This window comes from Salmo salar, chromosome ssa13, assembly GCF_905237065.1.
Source record: "Salmo salar chromosome ssa13, Ssal_v3.1, whole genome shotgun sequence".
Lineage (NCBI taxonomy): Eukaryota > Metazoa > Chordata > Actinopteri > Salmoniformes > Salmonidae > Salmo > Salmo salar.
In genome coordinates, this window is record NC_059454.1 from 22341443 (window position 1) to 22366508 (window position 25066).

Sequence of the window (25066 nt, forward strand, 5' to 3'; positions counted from 1 at the left end):
GAGTCTTTAGGTGCCTTTTGGCAAACTCCAGGAGGGCTGTTATGTGCCTTTTACTGAGGAGTGGCTTTCGTCTGGCCACTCTACCATAAAAGCCTGATTGGTGGAGTGCTGCAGAAATGTTTTGGTACCCTTCCCCAGATCTGTGCCTCGACACAATCCTGTCTCAGAGCTCTACGGACAATTCCTTCGACTTCATGGCTTGGTTTTTGCTCTGACATGCACTGTCAACTGTGGGACATTATATAGACAGGTGTGTGCCTTTCCGAATCATATCCAATCTATTGAATTTACCACAGGTGGACTCCAAGTTGTAGAAACAGCTCAAGGATGATCAATGGAACAGGATGCACCTGAGCTTAATTTCGAGTCTCATAGCAATGGGTCTGAATACTTATGTAAATAAAATGTAAAAAAATCCAAAAATGTCAGTTTTCACTTTGTCATTATGGGGTATTGTGTGTATATTGATGAAAACAAATATATGTAATCCATTTTAGAATAAGGCTGTAACGTAACAAAATGTGGAAAATGGGAAGGGGTTTGAATACTTTCCGAATGCACTGTATACCAGACTCATGCAGTCACTTTATGCAACCAACATCGGGAAAAACAAAGATGCTCTAATTCATGTCAAAGAGAGCAAGTTACTTTGAAAAAACGATATATATCCAAACTACTTTGTGATAAATTATTATATCTAAACAGATGTTAACATAATGTGTCATTTAGCCTATTAAACACAAAAACTATATTTCAAGTGAGAATTAGGCCGGTCTGATGCCAAAACAGAAAAGAAATTGCTGCCTACTTCACCCATATTTTCTTTTCGCAAAAAAAGTAGTGAATAGTTCCATTAGTTAGCGACACCACTACATGGCTATAGTATGTAATTAACTACTGAAAACACTACCAAGATTTGAATTTAGAACAACTACCACCAAGCTACTGCAACATGTAGTTGAATTACTACTTGAATAAGATATAGTTCACTACTCCCCAACACTGTGTCAGCTAATGCAGGTTACTCCCAGACAGAGAGGTCTCTGAGGTGTTAGTGTCATTCTGACAAGAGAGAAGAGCCCCTCTAACTCTAAGATTACTTCAGCTTGACAGCTTAAGATGCTGGGCAGAATCAAGGTGCTGGGCAGAATCAAGGTGCTGGGCAGAATCAAGGTGCTGGGCAGAATCAGAATCAAGGTGCTGGGCAGAATCAAGGTGCTGGGCAGAATCAAGGTGCTGGGCAGAATCAGAATCAAGGTGCTGGGCCGAATCAGAATCAAAGTGCTGGGCCGAATCAGAATCAAAGTGCTGGGCAGAATCAGAATCAAGGTTCTGCTAAGGACACATACTGTATGTAATGTGTGTCTGTATGGAAACATGTATGAGCACACAACCTTAACATACAGACTATTCGCATTAGGTAAAACTGGTAATGAGAAATGCGTAGATGTTAGTTGTGTACGCTGCATCAGGTAAAGGATACCCCCACTGCTCATCTCCTGCCAGCGAGCAGCCTTCCTGTCAATGCAAGGGACCTCCAGGTCAATAAGAGACACAGCCTCCTCATCACCGATACCCTTGTCCAGGTAGAACTGCACCAGAGGAAGGACCTCTACAGTACAGAGATACATTATCAATAACACACCTCGAAACCAAACATCCATTTACTAAGAGACTGGTGTCAACCTACCGTATGAAGATGCTGAATAGATGAAGGGCTGTTTGCAGTTGATACACACACTGCCCTGGCTGTTCAGCAGGGGGTTGTTGGTGGAGCAGCGGTAACACATGGGGATCAGGTCCTGGGTTACACACATACACACATTTGTGAAAATACACAAAGTATAAGATAGAACTTTAAAAAAAGTAAATATACACACATATACACAGACACGCATGTACACATGCAAACACACACCTCATTGTCGTGGTATGGTTTGGAGCGGACGGTAAGGCTGCCCAGGTCCATTGACTCCTGGAAGCGAGAGGGAACGTGGAGATCCTGGAGCTTCTCATAGGCATGTCTGGCTAGCTTAAACGCTCCCAGGGTTCTGCTCTGCTTGGCCAACGCATAAAGAGTGTTACTGAGACCCATCGTCAAGGGCAACAAGGTGCTACCAGTAGACATTGCCCTTAGCAACAGATCTGGGGTCAGTTTACTCTCTTCAAATTGTACCCTAATTACACTACATGATCAAAAGTACGTGGACACCTGCTCGTCGAACAGCTCATTTCAAAATGATGGGCATTAATATGGAGTTGGTCCCCTGTTTGCGGCTATAACAGCCTCCACTCTTTTGGGAAGGCTTTCCACTAGATGTTGGAACATTGCTGCGGGGACTTGCTTCCATTCATCCACAAGAGCATTAGTGACGTTGGGCAATGATGTTGGGTGATTATGCCTGGCTCGCAGTCAGCGTTCCAATTCATCCCAAAGGTGTTTGATGGGGTTGAGGTCAGGGTTCTTCCACACCAATCTTGACAAACCTTTTCTGTATGGACCTCGCTCTGTGCATGGGGGCATTGTCATGCTGAAACAGGACCTTCCCCAAACTATTTCAACAAAGTTGGAAGCTCAGAATCATCTAGAATGTCATTCTATGCTGTAGCGTTAATGTTTCCCTTCACTGGAACTAAGGGGCCTATCCCAAACCATGAAAAACAGCCCCAGACCATTATTCCTCCTCCACCAAACTTTACAGTTGGCACTGTGCCTTCTGGCAGGTAGAGTTCTCCTGGCATCCGGCAAACCCATATTTGTAAGTCGGACTGCCAGATGGTGAAGCGTGATTCATCACTCCAAAGAACGCGTTTCCACTGCTCCAGAGTCCAATGGCGGCGAGCTTTACACCACTCCAGCCGACGCTTGGCATTGCACATGGTGATCTTAGGCTTGTGTGCAGCAGCTCGGCCAAGGAAAACCCTTTCATGAAGCTCCCGACGAACAGTTCTTGTGCTGACGTTGCTTCAAGGAGGCAGTTTGGAACTCAGTAGTGAGTGTTGCAACCGAGGACAGACTATTTTTACGCGCTACGCACTTCAGCGGTCCCGTTCTGTGAGGTTTTGTGGCCTAGCCGTTGTTGAACGATTTTTAAGGTGGCAACCTATACCGGTTCCACGTTGAAAGTCACTGAGCTCTTCAGTAAGGCCATTCGACTGCCAATGCTCGTCTATGGAGATTGCATGGGTGTGTGCTTGATTTTATACACCTGTCAGTAATGGGTGAGGCTGAAATAACCGAATCCACTACATTGAAGGGGTATCCACATTATTTTGTATATACAGTTGAAGTCGGAAGTTAACATACACTTAGGTTGGAGTCATTAAAACTCCTTTTTCAACCACTCCACAAATTTCTTGTTAACAAACTATAGTTTTGCAAGTCAGTTAGGACATCTACTTTGTTATGACTCAAGTAATTTTTCCAACAATTATTTACAGAGAGATTATTTCACTTATAATTCACTGTATCACAATTCCAGTGGGTCAGAAGTTTACATACACTAAGTTGACTGTGCCTTTAAACAGCTTGGAAAATTCCAGAAAATGATGTCATGGCTTTAGAAGCTTCTGATAAGCTAATTGACATAATTTGAGTCAATTGGAGGTGTACCTGTGGATGTATGACAAGGCCTACCTTCAAACTCAGTGCCTCTTTGCTTGACATCATGGGAAAATATAAAGAAATCAGCCAAATTATAGACCTCCACAAGTCTGGTTCATCCTTGGGAGCAATTTCCAAACGCCTGAAGGTACCACATTCATCTGTACAAATAATAGTACGCAAGTATAAACACCAGGGGACCACGCAGCCGTCATACCGCTCAGGAAGGAGACGCATTCCGCAAATCAATCCCAGAACAACAGCAAAGGACCTTGTGAAGATGCTGGAGGAAACAGGTACAAAAGTATCTATATCCACAGTAAAACGAGTCCTATATCGACATAACCTGAAAGGCTGCTCTGCAAGGAAGAAGCCACTGCTCCAAAACCGCCATAAAAAAGCCAGACTACGGTTTGCAACTGCACATGGGGACAAAGATCGTACTTTTTGGCGAAATGTCCTCTGGTCTGATGAAACAAAAATAGAACTGTTTGGCCATAATGACCATCGTTATGTTTGGAAGAAAAAGGGGGAGGCTTGCAAGCCGAAGAACACCATCCCAACCATGAAGCACGGGGGTGGCAGCATCATGTTATGGGGGTGCTTTGCTGCAGGAGGGACTGGCGCACTCCACAAAATAGATGGCATCATGAGGAGTAAACTTGTGTGGATATATTGAAGCAACATCTCAAGACATCAGTCAGGAAGTTAAAGCTTGGTCACAAATGGGTCTTCCAAATGGACAATGACCCCAAGCATACTCCAAAGTTGTGGCAAAATGGCTTAAGGACAACAAAGTCAAGGTATTGGAGTGGCCATCACAAAGCCCCGACCTCAATCCTATAGAAAATGTGTGGGCAGAACTGAAAAAGCGTGTGCGAGCAAGGAGGCCTACAAACCTGACTCAGCTACACCAGCTCTGCCAGGAGGAATGGGCCAAAATTCACCCAACTTATTGTAGGAAGCTTGTTGAGTTAATCAATTTAAAGGCAATGCTACCAAATACTAATTGAGTGTATGTAAACTTCTGACCCACTGGGAATGGGATGAAAGAAAGAAAATCTGAAATAAATCATTCTTTCTACTATTATTCTGACATTTCACATTCTTAAAATAAAGTGGTGATCTTGACTGACCTAAGACAGGGAATTTTTACTAGGATTAAATATCAGGAATTGTGAAAAACTGAGTTTAAATGTATTTGGCTGAGGTGTATGTAAACTTCCGACTTCAACTGTATAGTGTATTAGGTAGGGAAATGCCAAACTGAACTTAGTGCCTAATGGAAACGTCTTCCAACTCCAAAACAAGAACTCAAGATCGGGGACTGGGCACACAATTGGCACTACACACACTCATCAGAGCTGTGTATGTATGCTAAACATAGCCACTGCCAGCAACCACAAGTCCCATTCTCTCTGTTTGGCTCTGTGATGGCTGCACTGATCCTCTCTAAAATAACTACCTTGGCGTTTCCTTTAAAAGTGGTGCGATTAGAGGAATGTATACTTGTGTGTAAGTGTTTGTGTAATCATCCTTGCATGTGTGTGTTTGAGCAGAGGAAATTGCTGCCTGTTTGTATTTGTATGGATTGAGATTGTTGTGCACTGAGGAGCCCTTGGAGAAAGGCAACACCAGGTCAATGACTTGCAGCTGCAGAAGCCCTGTAACTGGGATTCCTCCACTAGCTCCAACAGCTCTCCGCTCCTCCAGTCCCAGTATCAGGATTGTTAAAAACTCATCTACTGTTCTGTGTTGTATGTGGTGCTTTCCGTGACATTGTGCCACATTATTCCGACCAGAGCCTGCTAAGACCATAAATCCTGGTTCAAAATTTTCCGAGCAGCACCGTGTGGCCGGAGAGGACTCCAGCTGCAGAGCCCTATTTCCTTCTGGAAGCCTGGTATTTCCTTCCCCATGCTCCTACTCCTTTCTCTCACTCAATATATGTGTGTGTGTGTGTGTATGTGTATATATCTATGTGTGTGTGTGTGTGTGTGTGTGTGTGTGTGTGTGTGTGTGTGTGTGTGTGTGTGTGTGTGTGTGTGTGTGTGTGTGTGTGGTAATCAGTGGGTTTGTTTTGGTAAATGAAGATGTGCCTCTTTCTGGCGTCTTCTCTTCCTGCCCATCTCCCTTCACGTGGTCGTGCTGGTCTGTTTCCTCTACCCTGTTTGTTCCCTGGCACCAACTTTCTCTCTCTCTTTTTCCTTAATGTTCTCTCTACCTCACCAGGTAATCAGCCTGTGAACTCTATGAACATTTAAGGTGACATTGGACACATGGATTTGAGCATACTGTTTCCGACTTGTAGGATTACTTTTAACATTGGAAGGATACACTTTGGAGATGCCCAGTGGCACGTCCTTGGTGAGGTTGTGTAGGAGGTACCTGGAGATGTTAAAGAGCGTCTCAGGCATATGGGAACTAAAGGGTTCATCCTGGAGAAAGGAGAAAAGAGAGAGAGGAGGGAAAGGTAGCAGGAAGGGGGAAGAGGGGAGGCAGAGAAAGAGGGAGAGAGAAGGGAAAGAGAGAGAGGGGAGGGAAAGGTAGCAGGAAGAAGGGAGACAGAGAAAGATGGGAGGCAGAGAAAGAGGGGATGACGGGAGAGAGAAATAGAGGCAGGTAGATGTAGCAGGAAGGGGGAGGGAAGGCAGAGAAAGAGGGAGAGAGAGGGAGAGGGAAAGAGAGGCAGGTAGATGTAGCAGGAAGGGAGAGGGGATGCAGAGAAAGAGACAGGGAATTAGAGGTAGGTAGATGTAGCAGGGGGGAGGCAGAGAGAGAGAGAGAGAGAGGGAGAGAGAACATAACAACATCAATCAAATACGCACAGCTTTGGGCACCTTTGTAAGAGTCTCAGAGGCACAATGATCCTGTGTCTGTCCCTCCCCCTCTTCTTCTCCTCTCTTTTTCTCTCTCTTCTTCTCTCTCCTGCCTTAAACACTAGTCTGAAGATGAAGAATAGCCTGAGCTGTGCCACAGAGCACTGCTCTCACAGGGGCTAGGTTCAGAGGCAGGGAATGTTCATTAGCGTACAGTGCCAGCTAGCTCCCACGGTGTTTGATGGCTCAGCACAGCCAGGTGGCTGGGAGAGTTAAAGTGAGGTATAGAAGGTTCCTGCTCTGGACTCAATCACAGGGATTCCTCACTTCAGGGGTGTGACTAGTACTGTAAAAACAAACAGAGAGAGAGAGAGAGAGAGAGAGAGCGCACAAAGACACACTGACCAATGCCGGGTGTACTGCAGCCACAGCAAACCAGCCTAAAGAGACAGAGTGCTTATAACCAGGCATAGCTTGTTTAGAACCAAGCACTGGCGAGGGGGTGGGGGGGGCTGCTGGTCGACGTGGTTATCCTGATTAATGATCAACCAATTAACTGGTTACTATAGAAACAGAGGTCATAGTGGGTTCAGAGAGTTGACCGTGGTGATTAACATGAGTAGGATTGTAGCTATGGGGATGTTGTTGACAGAATCTTCAGAAATGCTCTCTGTATATCTAACGTAGTTATGCTTTGTAGCAGTGTCTGGCTGAATTGGAACGGATTCCAGAAGCATTTCCTATTTCAACTAAGGGACTGAAGGGATTTTTTTGCAGTCTACCTTTCTCAACTCTCTCAACCCCGCCTATTCTTAACTTCTTTACTTTTCTGAACTCAACCTTAACTTAGTCTTAACTATACTTACTTGGCTCTACTCTGTCCCTACCTTCATCTGTGGTGAGCATCTTACTGTGTAACGCTGTATTGAGTGGTAAACATGGTAGAGCTCAGCCAGGTGCTGGAAACGCTTGAACTTCTTCAGCATCTCCTCCTTCCTCTCCTCGTTTTCTGTGACACACACACACACACACACACACACCAAAATAAAAATGAAGCAGTTACAGTAGGAATTCAGTGGTGACAGTAGTAAGACGCATATGGGTGTCCGTAGACCTACTTACCCCTAGCGATGTCCAGACACTGCATAGAGAGCATCCAGTAATAATATGCTGCGTCATTGAACCTGCTCTCCACCACGGCATTGTGGGTAAGCTGTTCCAACACCTTCACAGCCTCGCTCTGTCGGCCCGCCTTGTGGAACGCTGCGGGGGGAGGAGAGAAGGGAGGGAAGAGACTTAATTGCAGCGATGAAGAGGGAACATTGCGAGCTAGAGCGACGCTTAACACTGCTTCTATTGCATCGACAATAGAGTTTCAGCCTTATAGGAGCTGACCCCTTTCCCATTACACCCCTTTCATTCTCAGGCTGCCAGAGTTTAACAATATCACACAGGCACACACTTACACACCAGGGACAATTTGTACTTAACGTATACGAGACAATGTTTTCCTCATTTTTCACTAGTAACCACAAACAGACATCTAAAACAAACCCACTCCCAAATTTCAAACAGCATGCAACTCCAATAAACATATGGTCATTTCCATGCAAAAGGACCCATGAGTACCAACATGTGACGTTCATAGGAGCATGCCAAAAAGGATGTCAAATGAAGGTTACAAGTCTATATTTTTGAAAAATGAAGGCATATACAAATGTTTTAACCATTTTCCAACCTAAAAATGTGTTATAAGCAAATGCTTTGATTTCTTGTCAAACAGATAGAAAAGGGGTCTTAGACAACACCTACCTGAAAAAGTCTTAACAGGTATTAGAAATACATCAAAACACAATCATTTTGAAGTGCTAACTAATAAACACTTTTTTTTGCCACCTGTAAGTTTAAGAAACAGTGCCTTGTCCCGTTACCCCACATTCAATATGTTCTATCTTAAACATAATGAAAGTTCACAGAAGGAACAAGTAAAGGTACACCTACCAATTACTTCTAGTGTTGTTACTGATATCAATTTTGTTTATGAATTATTAAGTGATTAAAACTTGAAATTCTGTTACCAAATCGGTAACAGAATTTAAAACAAATTTGGTAACGGAATTTCTGCAATTGAGTTGGCTACAACAGGAAATCATAGTAGTCACAAACCACAGTTGGGTCACCTGCTACTGTCCTCCTTTCCACTGGCATACTGTTATGTTCAGCTCATAGGGTCTCCCGCTACTGTCCTCCTTTCCACTGGCATACTGTTATGTTCAGCTCATAGCGTCACCTGCTACTGTCCTCCTTTCCACTGGCATACTGTTATGTTCAGCTCATAGGGTCACCTGCTACTGTCCTCCTTTCCACTGGCATACTGTTATGTTCAGCTCATAGGGTCTCCTGCTACTGTCCTCCTTTCCACTGGCATACTGTTATGCGCTCATAGGGTCTCCTGCTACTGTCCTCCTTTCCACTGGCATACTGTTATGTTCAGCTCATAGGGTCTCCTGCTACTGTCCTCCTTTCCACTGGCATACTGTTATGTTCAGCTCATAGGGTCTCCTGCTACTGTCCTCCTTTCCACTGGCATACTGTTATGTTCAGCTCATAGGGTCACCTGCTACTGTCCTCCTTTCCACTGGCATACTGTTATGTTCAGCTCATAGGGTCACCCGCTACTGTCCTCCTTTCCACTGGCATACTGTTATGTTCAGCTCATAGGGTCTCCTGCTACTGTCCTCCTTTCCACTGGCATACTGTTATGTTCAGCTCATAGGGTCACCTGCTACTGTCCTCCTTTCCACTGGCATACTGTTATGTTCAGCTCATAGGGTCTCCTGCTACTGTCCTCCTTTCCACTGGCATACTGTTATGTTCAGCTCATAGGGTCTCCTGCTACTGTCCTCCTTTCCACTGGCATACTGTTATGTTCAGCTCATAGGGTCACCCGCTACTGTCCTCCTTTCCACTGGCATACTGTTATGTTCAGCTCATAGGGTCTCCTGCTACTGTCCTCCTTTCCACTGGCATACTGTTATGTTCAGCTCATAGGGTCTCCTGCTACTGTCCTCCTTTCCACTGGCATACTGTTATGTTCAGCTCATAGGGTCTCCTGCTACTGTCCTCCTTTCCACTGGCATACTGTTATGTTCAGCTCATAACTGTTTTCTTTCTCTTTCTGTCGTCTGGTGGTCAAAGCAAAAAGTCTGGACAACCTCTCCCGCTCTCTGTCTCCCTCATTTAAATGTCACCTCTCCTGGCTCTTACTGACCACGTTTACACGCACACCAAAATCCCGTTATTATCCAGGATACTCAAGTATTGTGTTTTTGAGTTGACGCTATAAACATAATATCCCGTTTACAATAACCCCAATAAGCTCCTATACCGGGTCTGAAACCCGGATAAGATGCCTGGGATATGCTGATCGAAGACGGGATACTGTGGCATGTAAACATCTTATCCCGTTTATGTTTGTTTTTAAAGGTCTGCGCAGGCTCAGTTTTGCATAGTATCACCTTTGAAGTTCAGATGGGAACAGTAATAGCTGGAATAGTAACTGAAGTCAAGTCGGGACACTGACTGTAGGCCTCACATGTAGGCTTTTATAATATTAAGTCATACAGAATTAAGTGTTTCTTGCTGTAAAATTATAGACCAAATGTAATTTTTTCTCGGGAACAGGAGTGGAGAAATATGGTTTCTTTCTTTCATCTTGAGAAAATGTAAATGCGCAATTAGGGACTGTGCTGTGTAGACTAACCGTGCAACTTTTTTCAGCGACATAGCTGACAGCATTTCACTTTCAACCACATAAAATATGCATAGAAGACAAACTCAAAAACATGTTGGATCGTTTTCACAGCTTTTCATTTCCTTAATACCGATCAACAAACTGAGGTCAATTGGAAATCCTGCAAGGAAAATCTCCCCATTCCCTAAGTGTCTTTGCTACGCGAGAGAAGCAGAAATGAACAAGTAAACTTTACCGATGTCAACTAGATCACGGATGCTATATTCATTCTATCGATTTATGACATCATTCTGGTGAGCATGGCTTTATTTAATATTCTAAAGTATCAAGTAATGACAGACAATTATCAATATTATGTTTATTTATGCATGCAGGGATGGATACTCATGAGCGGGATTTCAAAGGTGCATGTAAAGTGATCCTAAATTAGACCTAAACCGGAATATGAGCTATTATCTGGAATATGGTGCGCACGTAAACCTACCCATGAGTCCCCTCTCTTTCTATTTACTGTAATCAGCATCCTGACCCACTGAGCACCGGCCGACACCGGATGTCAATGGATGCTGAAAAGTAGTTGAAATTTGGTCTGTCCACCGTGGCCTTGATTTCAACGTCTACAGATGTAGTTTTTCGGTCCGATCCGGACCAACCTTGATTTCAACGTCCAGATATCTGATGACCGGACCAAATTTGAACCAATCATAGACATCTATGTTTCACAGTTTTGGACAACACATTACAGTAAGGCACAGTAAAGTACAGTAGAGTTCAGTACAGTACATAGTAGAGCACACTTGAGTACACTAATGTACTGTACTGACCTATACGCTACTTTACTGAACTATACTCTACTTGACTATACTGTACTCTACTGTTACTGTACTTTGATGTCCAAACTTGTTAAACATACTGTAGACGTCTATGGATGGCTCAGATTTGATCCGGTCCAACCCAACAAAATGTGGTCTTGTTTGGTGGCGGAGCTCATTAGAATAATAGCAAGTGTGGAGGATAATACCCAAATATGCAAAGGAGGATATTGAATATTTCTACCTTTGTGTACCTATTTAGGATACATCACCATGAAGATAATGACATTCATATCCATAATTATGTATTTCTGTGAAGTACAGATCAGGGTCAAATTATGACATTTTGTAACCATAATTCTGTTATAAATCAGGTTTACACCTGATTTCACTTCACTTACAATAACCAAAAATCAGGTGTAAAAAAATCTGGTGTAAATCCACTTCACTTACAATAACCAAAATATATTTTTATTCAACTCAAGGTGTCATATCATAGCTGACACCCCATTCTTTATCTTTGAATATTAATTCGGAGCATATCTTTTTGTGGAAAATGAGGTCACATAAAAAGCTAAGGGAGACTTTACAGAAATTATGTTACCAAACTTTGCATTATTATAAAATGTTCGGTGTGAATTGTTAAAAAAGTAGTCTTTGTGAATAGAGTTATATGGTTTGTTAAACTTTGAAATCAAGGTTTTTTGTTTGGCATACATTTTAAAGGGATACTTCGGGATTTTGACAAAGAGGCCCTTTATCTACTTCCCCAGAGTCAGATGAACTCGTGGATACCATTTTATGTGCTAGCAGATACCTATAGACTTACAGTCATTGTGTTAATGTTAGTTAGCATTGGCTCGCGAAACCCACCTCTAACTTCCTTCATACTGGACACAAGAGACATAAAATGGTATCCACAAGTTCATCTGATTCTGGGGAAGTAGATAAAAGGGCCTCAGTGCCAAAATCCCCAAAAATCCCTTTAATTGAATTGCCCATGTGTCCTATTCTTCATGTTGCGATCTCTCGCTAATTAAAGGTATCTCCAGGGAGGCAGCCCTGTCTGTCCTGCTTGTACAGGGAGTCAAGAAATATTAGTGTTGCAGCCGGGCAGATAAAACACAGTCAAGTGCTGCTGGTTAGTGTAAGGACACACACATACATACAGCTAGACACACACACACACACGCACTAACCACATACACTCCCCCAAACACACACTATGCTAAAGATGATTAACATGGGCTGTGGTCTGGGCCCACATAACTCAGTGATGTAGCTCAGATACAACAATGTTGGGTTGGTGAGGAGTTACAGTCAGTGACCAGTCAGCCCTGCCAGGTGAGGAACCACCAGGGTACAATGCTACAGGGGCCTAAAGTCAATTACAATCACTGTGGTGGTAGCACAATACAGCATTACTGCCCCACTAAAACACAATACAGTCAGCACAACGGCAGATTACTGCCAGGCTGAAACACAACCAGGCCTGTTCAACTCTATACTCCACACACAGCAAGACACAGAGAAGGATATTATGCAGGTTGGATTGGATACAGCACTCAGGCTTTTTTATGGATCAAAAAGGAGCTTAGGCGGTGGGCGTGGCAGGGGGCGTGATTGGCTCGTCGGCGCGGCTGATTTTGAGAGAAATCTCCATGGAGACGAGCGAAATTTTGGCAGTTTTAAAGCTAATTTCCTGTAATTCTATGCATTTTGTCATGGCTAATGCTGTGTTCTTTTGCTCAAACATAATAACAAAATATATATTGCTAAATTCATTGTTTTTGGAATTTCTATTCTCCCTGAATGTGTCGCTCCCCCCCACCCCCCTGAAAAATCCCTGGTACTGTACATTAATAGGCATGCAGGGATCATAATTATACACCGAGTGTACAAAAGATTAGGAACGCCTTCCTAATATTGAGTTGCACCACCTTTTGCCCTCAGGAAAGTCTCGTTGGGGCATGGACTCTACAAGGTGTCGAAAACATTCCACAGGGATGCTGGCCCATGTTGACTCCAATGCTTCCCACAGTTGTGTCAAGTTGGCTGGATGTCCTTTGGGTGGTGGACCATTCTTGAAACACACGGGAAACTGTTGAGCATGAAAAACCCAGCAGCGTTGCAGTTCTTGACACGCTCAAACCGGTGCGCATGGCACCTTCTACCATACCCCGTTTTTTGTCTTGCCCATTCACCCTCTGAATGGCACACATACACAATCCCTGTCTCAATTGTCTCCAGGGTTAAAAAGTGATATTTATCATGTCTCCTCCCCTTCATCTACACTGATTGAAGTGGATGTAACAGGTGACATCAATAAGGGATCCTAGCTGTCACCTGGATTCACCTGGTCAGTCTGTCATGGAAAGAGCAGGTGTTCTTAATATTATGTACACTCAGTGTAAATCCATGCGGTGATTACAGTTCTTCTGCTCACATGGGTAATCATCATTAAGAGTTGCTTGTTATAGTGCTGATTGGAAATATGCATGGCGTGTAACACTGTAAGCAGTCAGGACTTGCTCTGTCTCTAACTGAGGATCATGTTTTACAGTGAATAGAGAGAGCAGCACTGCAGAGGGAGTAGTGAAAAACGCTGGGATATAACGCGGGGCAAACTTGATATGGTTTCCATATGTACCCTATGTTATATGAACTGACAATGCCCTTACAGCCCTCTGTGGTTTTCTATGATACATTGATATAGTTCTGATTCCAGAATGATCTGAGATATGTCTGCTCAATGTTAGGTGCACAAAATTGGATTTTTCTAGAAACTAGTGATAAGATGTTTCAGCCGACATTTTCTTGGCAAAGTTACCACAAAATGTGGGAAGATCAAACATCGAGCTCCTATAACATATTGGGATGAGCATTCTCCCTCTTCATCCTCACCTTTCTGTGCCTCCTCAAAGCGGTCGTTCTCAGCCAGCCACTGAGCATAGGGCACATAGACGTCATCTTTAAACTGGGCATGTTTCTCCACCAGAGAGAAGGCCTGGGGGGAGAGAGGGGAAGAAGGGCTCAATCAGATGCCTTACATATAACCAGATTAAATCACTTAGGAAATGTATTAGGTTTACTGTAGCATGTGTTTTTGAGTCAATATGCCCAGGATAATTTGCCTAGAAATTGTCAGTGATTATTAACACAGGCTTTAAAACAGACACACCAAAACATTAATACAGCTCATTAATAATGTGATATGTTAAGGTTAGCATATTAGACTGATTTCATGTCATTTTCAATTAGTGTGCAGTTATGGTTGTTTGAGTGACATGTTGTAGTAGAATAGTATGACAGTGGCCTACAGAGGCATACCTGCCTGTCATCTTGATTGATTAACCTAGTTGTCCAATAGCATGACTTTCGTTAAGCCTTCCACCTTCTCTTTTTCTCGTCCTTTCTCTCTCTCAGGATCAAATGAACGGGTGAGAAAGCTCCTCAGACGCTGTGCAAGATTCATACAATATGAATGTGATTTAATGTTCTAGTTTTTTGGCATTCTCTCTGTTTCACAGTGGAAATCACACGTTTGCGCTCAGTTCCACCCATAACTCGATAAAACACTTAGAACATTTAGTATTTTCTACATATCTCCCCAGCTAGCACATAACATTCTGAGAACCATATGTTTCTTAGAGCTTGGTTAGAGCGTGGTTGTCCTACGGTTATTTTGCACACAACCTTCCCACAACATTCTGGTAATGGTGCAGGATAAACAGCTAGCACATAACGTTCTGAGAACCATATGTTTCTTAGGTGGGAATTTCAGTACTTCAGCATAATGTCTCCTACAGGTTTCCTCATTGTTCTATTTAAAGTAATGTTCTCAAATTGTTCCAAGAACAACGTTCTTCTGTGGGAATTTCAGTACTTCAGCATAACATTTTCTGCAGGTTTCCTCATGGGTCTATTTAATGTCATGTTCTCAGAACATTTAGAAAATGACCCATAAACAAAACACAAGTAAACATTATTAACGTTCAAAGAACGTTCTAAGAATGTTAGTTATATACATTTCATTTTCAGCGTCACCAAAACTCTATCCTCTATCTTGTTAAGTGTGTTCAGGTGTGTTGGCCACACCTAAACTTAATGAGTGCTTGTTTCAATTGAAATGGGGACTATTTTGAATAGACAAAAATGAACAGCTTTGTATGAGTTAAAAAACATTGTTATGCTACAGTAGCTCCATCCTGGTGGCGCAGTGGACTAATTCCATGGACAGCGAACAGAAGATCACAGGATCGAATCTCATGGAAACCTTGGCAAAATAAATAAAAATGTAAATGTGTTTACATGACTAATGCCTAACCAAATGAATTTCCATGTGTCCTATCTGTTCTTGGAGTTCAAAACAGTTAACCCAAAGATAGCTGTGTTATTAAAAGTGTTATTGGAACGTTCTCAGAACATTATTTAATTACCTTCAAATAACCTATAATTTCAGTTTTCAGAACAATAATAAAACCTGCCAGGAAAGCATTCAGGGAACCATAGTAAAACATTCCCAGAACCTCCCTGCAACCTATTTTGTATTGTTCCAGTAAATATGCAGTGTCATTTTCTGTGTTCTGGGTTAGACCTACACTAAATGGCTAAAAGTATCGCAATTCCTAAATCTTCCATTCAGCGACAAGAGCATTAGTGAGGTCAGGCAATGATGTTGGGTGATTAGGCCTTGCAGTCGGTGTTCCAATTCATCCCAAAGGTGTTCGAAGGGGTTCAGGTCAGGGCTCTGTGCAGGCCAGTCAAGGTCTTCCACACTGAATTTGACAAAGAAATTCTGTATGGACCTCGCATTGTGCATGGGGGCATTGTCATGGTGAAACAGGAAAGGGCCTTCCCCAAACTATTGCCACAAAGTTGGAAGCACAGAATTATCTAGAATGTCATTGTATGCTGTAGTGTTAAGATTTCCCTTCACTGGAACTAAGGGGCCCAAACCATGAGAAACAGCCCCAGACCATAATTCATCCTCCACCAAACTTTACAGTTGGCACTATGCAGTCGAGCAGGTAGCGTTCTCCTATCATCCTTCAAACCCAGATTAGTCCGTCGGACTGCCATGGTGAAGTGTGATTCATCACTCCAGAGAACGCGTTTCCACTGCTCCAGAGTCCAAAGGCAACCAGCTTTACGCCACTCCAGCCGACGCTTGGGATTGCGCATGGTGATCTTAGGCTTATGTGTGGCTGCTCGGCCAAGGAAACCCATTTCATGAAGCTCCCGACGAATAGTTGCTTCCGGAGGCAGTTTGGAACTCGGTAGTGAGTGTTGCAACCAAGGATTTTTCCACGCTACGCACTTCAGCGGTCCCGTTCTGTGAGGTTTTGTGGCCATTGTTGCTCCTAGACGTTTCCACTTCACAATAACAGCACTTACAGTTGACCAGGGCAGCTCTAGCAGGGCAGAAATGTTAAATTTGATGAACTGGCTGGCATCCTATGACAGTGCCACATTGAATGTCACTGAGCTCTTCAGTACGGGCCATTCTACTGCCAATGTTCGTCTATGGAGATTGCATGGCTGTGTGCTATATTTTATACACCTGTCAGTAACGGGTGTGGCTGAAATAGCCGAATCCACTAATTTGGTGTATGTGGTATACTTTCTGATGAGCCAAGTAAGATACAATACTGTAGCTGTGCCCAACAGGTGTAAGGACCATAAGTGAAATGTGAATGGTTCTGACTGACCTCGTCCCAGTGTCGTGCCTCCACGTGCAGATGCACCAGGGCCTGCAGGTCTCCCATCTTGGAGTAGGTCTCAGAGGCGTAACCATGGTGCTTCAGCTTCTGGAAGTAGGCCGCACACTTAGCCAGTGGTTCGCGCTCCGCCTTATCCAGCTTACGGGCTATGTCAATCAGCCTGATAGGGGAGTTGAGGAGAGATGAGATCAGATGGAGTGGGAGGGTGTGTGTGTGTGTGTGTGTGTGTGTGTGTGTGTTAATGTGTGTAGTAGGGGAAGCTGTCAAGCCTGATAAAGCTTAACGGGGCCAACCAGTCTTTCCCTGTGTTTGTTATGCTGGGCCAGCCTTAGCCTAGGTGGTCTGGGCCAGAGTGGGGGTGTGATTGACAAGCAGCAGACACTGGGTCAGAGAGGGAGCCCATGGGAGCTCTGATAGGACCACAGGACCAGCCTTATGTATCTGCCTGTTTCCCAATCACACACACCCACTTTCACATGACACCATGACTCACAGGAGGGACGAAGAGATGTATGTATGTATGTATGTATGTATGTATGTATGTATGTATGTATGTATGTATGTATGTATGTATGTATGTATGTATGTATGTATGTGTGTGTGTGTGTGTGTTACCCACATGTCGACCCAGCCGTGTTCTCCTATGATGTCGATGGCCTTAAGGTGTTCTCCTGCAGTCAGGTACATCTGAGCAGCGGCCCGCGGCTCCTTGCTGTTCTTAGCCCAGTCGGCCTGTTTGGACATCAGCATGCGAGTGTTTTTAGGGTCTGCCGCGCCCACAAACTCCTACAGAGGGACAGGAAGAGAGGGAGGGTGGGTGAGATAGAGGGACAAAGAGAAAGAGAAGGAGTGAGAGAGAGACAGGCCCATCTGGGTCAGGGCCTGGAGAGGGGGAACATGGAGTCACATAAACAGGACCAGGATTCCCCCTCCGGTGTCCTCCAGAGCTAAAACAAATGGCCTCGAGGACCAGATGGCCACACAAATATACAGCAGCCCCAAAAAACACACACATCTGCACAGCAGTCAAGACACACACACACACACACAGGAGGGGAAAGGAATTAGGCCTGTGTCATCTGCTTCAGTACTGTGAACACACACACACACACACACACACACACACACACACACACACACACACACACACACACACACACACACACACACACACACACACACACACACACACACACGAGATTGTCTCAACTTGAACTGACCCCTTCATCAAATAATTCCCATTCAACAACTGACACTTGGAAACGTGTAACGCTACAGCCTGTGTGTGTGTGTGTGTGTGTGTGTGTGTGTGTGTGTGTGTGTGTGTGTGTGTGTGTGTGTGTGTGTGTGTGTGTGTGTGTGTGTGTGTGTGTGTGTGTGTGTCATTGGAATAGCATGCACACTGTCATGAAGTTGGCCTGAGGGGGGAGATTTATGACCCCCATAAATACCTTTCTCGCTTTTTCATCTCTCTACTCTACCGATGTGACTATTGAAAAACCCTTTGTTAACATGGAGAGTCTGGTGACATCAAAAGATGGGAAACGGAACCATATTTCGGTAATCCAACCAGCTGAAAATATGCGTTGGTACTTAATGAATATGATCTCAGATCAGTTGTTGTCTGAGACACTACTAATGACAGGATGACAAACTGTATCTTGGAAAGTCGACACATTCTAGTGATCAGAATCACATGGAATTGTTGTGCAATTTAAATGTTTAAATATGAAACTATTTGTGAAAAGATTAAATGTAATTTTAGCTTCTTAATGAGAGAACGGTTTGTCAGAAGAACACCACTCTGCTCACTCAGAGGCCCCGCCCAGGTGAACAGACATGGGTTGTAAACTATGAAACACGCCCTTCTTTCACCACTATATAAACCCGTTTACGAAAATGTAACTTCCTGTTCCAAGAACGTGCGGACTGGCAGTCCCCACGTTGAAAGGACAAAGACCACCTACAGAACTAAGCCAACCTCAGCAAGAACCTAACGAAATTAGCATAGAATTTCAATGTGAAGGTGACGACCTACACGCCGGAAGAATGAATTTCAACTATACCAGCCAGAATATAGCATGAGCTTAAAGTATGGCAACTTGGTATGAACTTTGAACTCTTATTCACTAAAGAAGTGCTACCCCCTCCGCCCGCTAAACGTGGGCTAGGAGAGGACGGACAGAGTATCCATTCTACCACGCTCCAGTTCACCACTAGACATTCTTCAGAGGACCAGAGATCCATGCTGGACCACCCGGCCTTCCATCTACGAACAATCTACCGAAGCGCAGCTCAGAGTAAATATTTATTGCATTCTCCTTTTTCAAATGGGCAGTTATTTAGAATGCATAAGATACTGTATTTACGATAGCATAGCTGCCTACAGCCCGAAAGAGACACAAAACCTTTTTTGCTACTCAGTCTTCCCGCTCTTTCACTCAAACCCAACCCCCTCTCTTTGTGTAACCAGCCGTCGTATCTGTTCCGTCCACTAGGGACGTTTTACTTTATGACATAATTTGTAATCAATGTATGATACATTCTGTGTATATGTAATTCTGTGTGATTATTTAGGTATTTAGTAAATAAATAATTAAACCAAATTTTGTATTGCTGATTCAACTTGTTAGCCAGGGTTCGTGAAGATAACCAAGAATTTACAACTTTCAGATGAGACTAAATAAGGTGAGGATTAAATATTGACTACTACTGACGTAAAAGATTACCAGGTCTTTAAGAGTTTATTCGGAAAATAACAGCTCTAAACATTATTTTGTGGTGCCCCAACTTTCTAGTTAATTACATTAACAACACCCCCAGCCCCGCAAGGCGGGATGCCACCAAGCTTAGATGATTTTTTTTTTTTTTTGGGGGGCAGAGGTTGTGTCCCCCAGATAGCATAAGAACACATCATTATAGAATTACAGGACATTAGCTTTAAAACTGCAAAAAAACAAAACTCTCAGCTTAAGGAAAAATGTATAGAATAGCAGGAAATTACTTCTAAAACAGTAATATTTTTTTCTGAGCCTCATGATAAAATATTATGATATTAGCAATAAAACTGCACATTTTTCTCTATGCCCCATGGGAAAAAATGTTTTCCTTAAAAATATGTATTTATTTATTTCAAAAATGTAAATGCTGTGCGAGTGTGTATTGATGGGATGATATATAGCGAGACATATAGTGATGTATGGGAAGGTGAAAGATGTGGAGGAGGTCTGCCAATGTACAGGTCCTCTATTTGGCATAAGTACACGGTGAGTGAAAACACATGCTGGGATCTCCTCTACATGCTCCCGTAGTTTGAACGTGTGTGTGTGTGTGTGTGTGTGTGCGCACGCACGCGTGTAGTTTGAACGTGTGTGTGTTTGCGTAGTTTGAACGTGTGTGTTTGTCCGCATGTGTGCACAGGTCTCACATGTTTGAACATATTGTATGTAGAGCCTGTGTGCAACGTGCATTAGTGTGTGGGTGTACAGTATAGGTACATTCAAACATTCATCGAAAGTCTGTGAATGTCTAATGTCTAACAGTCACCTTCAGCCTTCAGGCATACTTGAGGTTATGCGAGTGTGTGAGTACTCGTACTCACCTTAGCGTACTCAAACATGCGCAGATCCGTGTACATGCTGAGAGCTCTGGACTCCAAGCCAGTCCTCTTATAGAGCCTGGCAGCCTCGTGGAATTTCCCCTGGTAGGCATAGACATCCGCAAGGAACAGCTCAGTGTCGCTCTCACCTCTCTTCTTCCTCTCCTGCAAATCCATCAGCATGGACACAGAGAAAGACATGAGCTAACAAAGGGGAGTCAGTTTCACCCTAGTCTGATACTCCACTATCAGTCCATAGTCTCACGTACACCGAGTTTACAAAACATTAAGAACACCTTACCGGGCTATCTGCATTGTGTCCCACCCACCACCCGCCAACCCCTCTTTTACGCTACTGCTACTCTCTGTTTATCATATATGCATAGTCACTTTAACCATACCTACATGTACATACTACCTCAATCAGCCTGACTAACCGGTGTCTGTATGTAGCCTCGCTACTTTATAGCCTCGCTACTGTATATAGCCTGTCTTTTTACTGTTTACTAATTAAATGTCCAATGCAGCCTTTTTTAACTCAATAATAACTCATTGCTAGGTGACAATTAAGAACCTTACTGTGATTGTTTTCAATCAAAATAGCTTCTTAGCAAAGAGCAATTTCTCAAGCAAGAATTTTACTAGGACTGTCTGGGAGTGGTCTGAGTGGGGAGGGGAAAACTGAAAAACAGCTGTTATTGGCCGAGAGGTGTGGAACTCTCGTTTTTATTGGTCTATTAACTAATTTACCGCTTGGTGATGCCACCAGGCAGGCCAAAACTCCATCCCACCAAAACAGGCTGAAATTACAGGTGGTCTTTTCAAACAGATCTTACACTAAAAGGGCATTATCATATTTTTCACAATTTCACAGTATTATTCCAACCTCAGTGTGGAAATATATAAAACACAGGAAATTCTGTTTTAGACTCCACTGGGCCATTAATCAGGGCAACACATGCAATCCCAACAATTCCCTTCCTCTGTCTACCTTTGATGCAGTGGCGTGTATTCATGGGTGCCAAGGGAAGCCAGGCTTCCCCAAAAAATGTACCAAGAAAAAAATCATTAAATCATTTATTTTTCGTCTCTCTGTGTTTTCATAATTTTCCTTCAATTCGCAAGAGGCTGAATATACTGTATCTCTCCAGAGAAAGCATCCGAGCGAGCGAAACAGCGCTCCTCTGTCTCTGTATATGTAGGCCAGCTTTCTGGTCATTATGAGTATAACATTGTTGCAGCCCGTAGCATTGAATGCAAGGGAAGCCAGCGACCATTTGGCCTCCCTTGATAAAAAAGTATCAAATAACAGCCAATCACTGAGTGAGCTCAACTGTGAATGGTCCTGGCACACCAAAGAAAAAAGAAGCCAGTTTGGATTTGGCTTCACTCCTATTACAGAGAAATACATCATCGATAGAAACAACTTGAATTGTTGAATCTCGTTATGTTGTTGTCCTCCGGTGACTAGCTAGCTAAAATTGGCCCTTTCCTAAATTAGTCATGGATGGAGACAGAGATTTGGACATGTGGTTTTACTTAATTCCCCATCCTGGCCAATGATTATAATGGTGATTCTGATCCAACCATAAAATGCATGGTGCCACTGGCCTGAGAGGATGGATGTTCAATATGAAAACTAGATGTAGAACGCTAATGTTAACTAGCTAACGTTGTCCATGAAAGGAAGTTAGGCTAGCCAGCAAGCATTTTAGCCAGGTAAATAAAAATGATATAAAAGTGTGTACTGTATGACAGTACATAGACCGTTTCGTCAACATGAAACAGGAGGATGGCATCCATTGGCGTTTCTCTACAAGTAGGGTGAGTCAACATGTTTTTTGAACTTACACAAACGCACACACACAAATCAGAACCATGGACAGCCACATCATAAATCGTTTTTGGTATCTTTTAATTGTCACTGTATTAGACTAAGCATAGGTGATTAGATGATGTTGAAGTTGACTTGTAGTAAATCTCCATAGTTCTAAATCAATGGTTGTTTAGTAGTCCAAAAATGTCGGAAACGTACTTTCTTGACCATGCTGTAGGTCATGTAACTATTTGTTACATGCAATATGCTTTGTGGACTTCACCTGACAGAGGTTGCTCTCTGGTTTTGTGATGAAATAAAGGTGTGGTTGTATTTATTTTGCCACTGGTCTTGGCCTTAGGCCTATATATCACGGTCGCAAGGCATATGAACTAACAGGTTATAGAGCAAACAACGCAATAATCACAACAGATATGTTGTAATATGGCATTTGTTTCTGGCTTAGTTTTTTACCCATGCACCGCTACTGCTTTGATGATGTCATGGGCAGCTCTGGTCAGCCAGTAAATCCATCCTGATTAACGCTATGTGGTCTGTTCTGTTTTCTACAGCCACAAACTCTGATCTTGGATTTATACAATTCAGACTAATCCATTATTCATGTGAGGGGAGTGTGTCTGTGCCATATTGTACCTCAATGCTGTTGATGAGCTCCAGGTAGCGCAGGTCTCGTACTCTGATGAATGCCTGAGAAAGGGAGAGACACACGAGTAAACAGAATGTGTGGAACTCTTACAGTATCCAGAGATTCCACTCACACCACATCCTTCAGCTATTCTATCACACTAGTCAAACGAGGATGAGATAGGTTCAACATACCAATAGCTTCAGGCTGCACCATCTAGTGATGGACACTAGCATTGCAGTGGTTCCTGGTTGAAAAAGTGTGTGTGTGTGTGTGTCTGACCTTCTTAGCGGTGTCAAAGTCGAGCCCCTCCAGTGCTTCCGTGGCCAGATCCCTCCAGTCACTGTCAGTCACACCCAGGCAGGCGATCTGATAGGCCTCCTTGAACATCCTCCTCTCCAGATACTGGTACATGGGAGCCGACTAGGGAGAAGGGAAAGGAAGGGGAAACCAGTCAATTCAACATATAATTAGAAACACAACTAAACAGAAGATAATAAAGCTCAGTTCTTCAAGTATTATTCTTCCAGCCCACCTGAGGCACCTCCACGGCGGACATGGAGTACACATGCAGGCAGAAGATCTTGGAGCCGTTGTAGCCCACCACGAAGCCCTGCAGCTTCTGCTGATGCACTGGGAAGTTACTGGCCTTGATGTTGAGGTAGCCGCTGCCTGAGAAACACAGCATGTCCTCACACTGGGTGTTCCAGGCTACGCTGTTAGCATTGGGCTCCTGGGAAGTAGGGAAGGACGATCACAGAGAGAGGGAAGTCAGGGGAAACGGAGGCGAAGGAAAGAAGGAGTGAGTCAACAATGGAGATGGGTGTTATACTTTACCCCCACAAACACAACCTGTGAACCCTAATTTGAAAATGAAACCACCTCGACCTTGGCCTTAACAACTCTTGACCCCTAACCTCTGACCTGGAAGAGCAGCTCCTTGGTGTGGATGTCGTAAACCAGGCAGGTGTTGTGTTCGTCCACCACGGCCAGCTTGCTGCGGGATGTACTCATGTCCAGACAACGCACTGACGTAGACTGCTTCAGCAGAGTGATGGCAAATGGGTTGTCAACAAAGATCTTTAGGATCTGAAGAGAAAATTAATACCAGTTGAGCCACAGAATTTGATTGAATTGAGGCACAGGAAATAGCATCTCAATAAGACTAACCTGGATAAATACAAGTAAGTTAGCTAAGTGTTTGTGTGTACTGTCTGTCTGTCTGTCATACTCACAGCTCCATTCTTTAGCCCCACCAGTAGGCCCTCTCTGCCCGGTGGGCCCCCAATCACTTTGATGTAGCGAATCAGAGACTCCATAAGCCACTCCTTCTCCTTGATACTGGTGAAGGACAGACACTGCAGCCTCTTCTCCTGAAGGGGAGGGTCAGAGAGGAGACCGTGACAATTTGCCTGACGACTCGCTACATACTGTACTTCATTCTGAGATTGTGAGATACTTCATTCTGCCATCATTGAAGTAATCTGTGGTGATGTCAATATGAGGGGTGTTGTACAAAACAAAGTCATCAGCGATTGAAACATTTCTAACCAATCAGAGTATCAAAGCCATTTATGAATTTTCAAAACCCTGCTTTACACATATGTGTTCTGGATCTGGCACAACCCATCGGTTTCTGGGACTAATCAGAACTTCTAGAATGTGTTTGCGTTCTAGAAATCATTGGGGAGGTACTCAGATCCAGACTCATTGGGGAGATGAATCTAACGTCCGTGGGTGTGGCGTATCTTTAGGCCGGAGCAAGGTGTTTGGGTAGCCAGACAAAGTAAGAATACCACCATGTTGAAACACCGGAACATCAAACACAGGCATATCTATTTAGTATATTTTATGCATAGTCTGGCCACTACAGTAATTCATTCATCACTACCATTTTGCCTACTTTTAATAGTTTACACTTGCTCTTAATAGATCCTTCAATTCTTACTATCCATATTTTTTATTCTCATTCAGTGCTCTGTGAAGATAAAGTCTGAATTGATTTGACACAGAACAACCACAGCCCGGTCAGAGGTTAGACAGTGTTAACAGAGAAACCATCAGCCTCAGTTGGTGAAGCTGGAGCAGGGCTATTAGAGACAGATCTAAAGCACTTCTGTCACACACACACACCCATTTAGGGGAAAATAATACAGAGTTAACTCCAGACTGCTCCCCCTCCGCTCCTCCTCTCTGTCAAACCACAGAGACACAAACCAGAGAGGAAAGCACCAGAGACATCCAGCCAGGTTCCACAGTGCTGTGGTGGTAACCTCTCACTCCCCCCAGTCTCA

The 25066-nt window shown here is 43.6% G+C and overlaps 1 protein-coding gene across 4 annotated transcripts in view; it reads right to left on the bottom strand.

The window, feature by feature from the left end:
• ift122 (intraflagellar transport 122 homolog (Chlamydomonas)) overlaps nt 1-25066 on the bottom strand; it is a 34608-nt gene that overhangs the window by 2374 nt on the left and 7168 nt on the right. For 2 of the 4 annotated variants that reach the window (XM_014134823.2, XM_014134820.2), the window contains 15 exons: nt 24008-24145; nt 23697-23861; nt 23308-23505; nt 23055-23195; nt 22781-22834; nt 20314-20475; nt 17332-17498; nt 16701-16872; nt 13894-13996; nt 7546-7686; nt 7335-7432; nt 5942-6042; nt 1919-2084; nt 1691-1802; nt 1484-1612 (listed from right to left, as the gene is read on the bottom strand). In XM_014134823.2, coding sequence (XP_013990298.1) covers nt 1484-1612; nt 1691-1802; nt 1919-2084; nt 5942-6042; nt 7335-7432; nt 7546-7686; nt 13894-13996; nt 16701-16872; nt 17332-17498; nt 20314-20475; nt 22781-22834; nt 23055-23195; nt 23308-23505; nt 23697-23861; nt 24008-24145 — 2047 coding nt within the window. Of the gene's footprint in view, nt 1-1483; nt 1613-1690; nt 1803-1918; nt 2085-5941; nt 6043-7310; nt 7433-7545; nt 7687-13893; nt 13997-16700; nt 16873-17331; nt 17499-20313; nt 20476-22780; nt 22835-23054; nt 23196-23307; nt 23506-23696; nt 23862-24007; nt 24146-25066 lie in introns of all 4 variants that reach the window. The other 2 variants (XM_014134822.2, XM_014134821.2) reach the window with 1 other exon arrangement.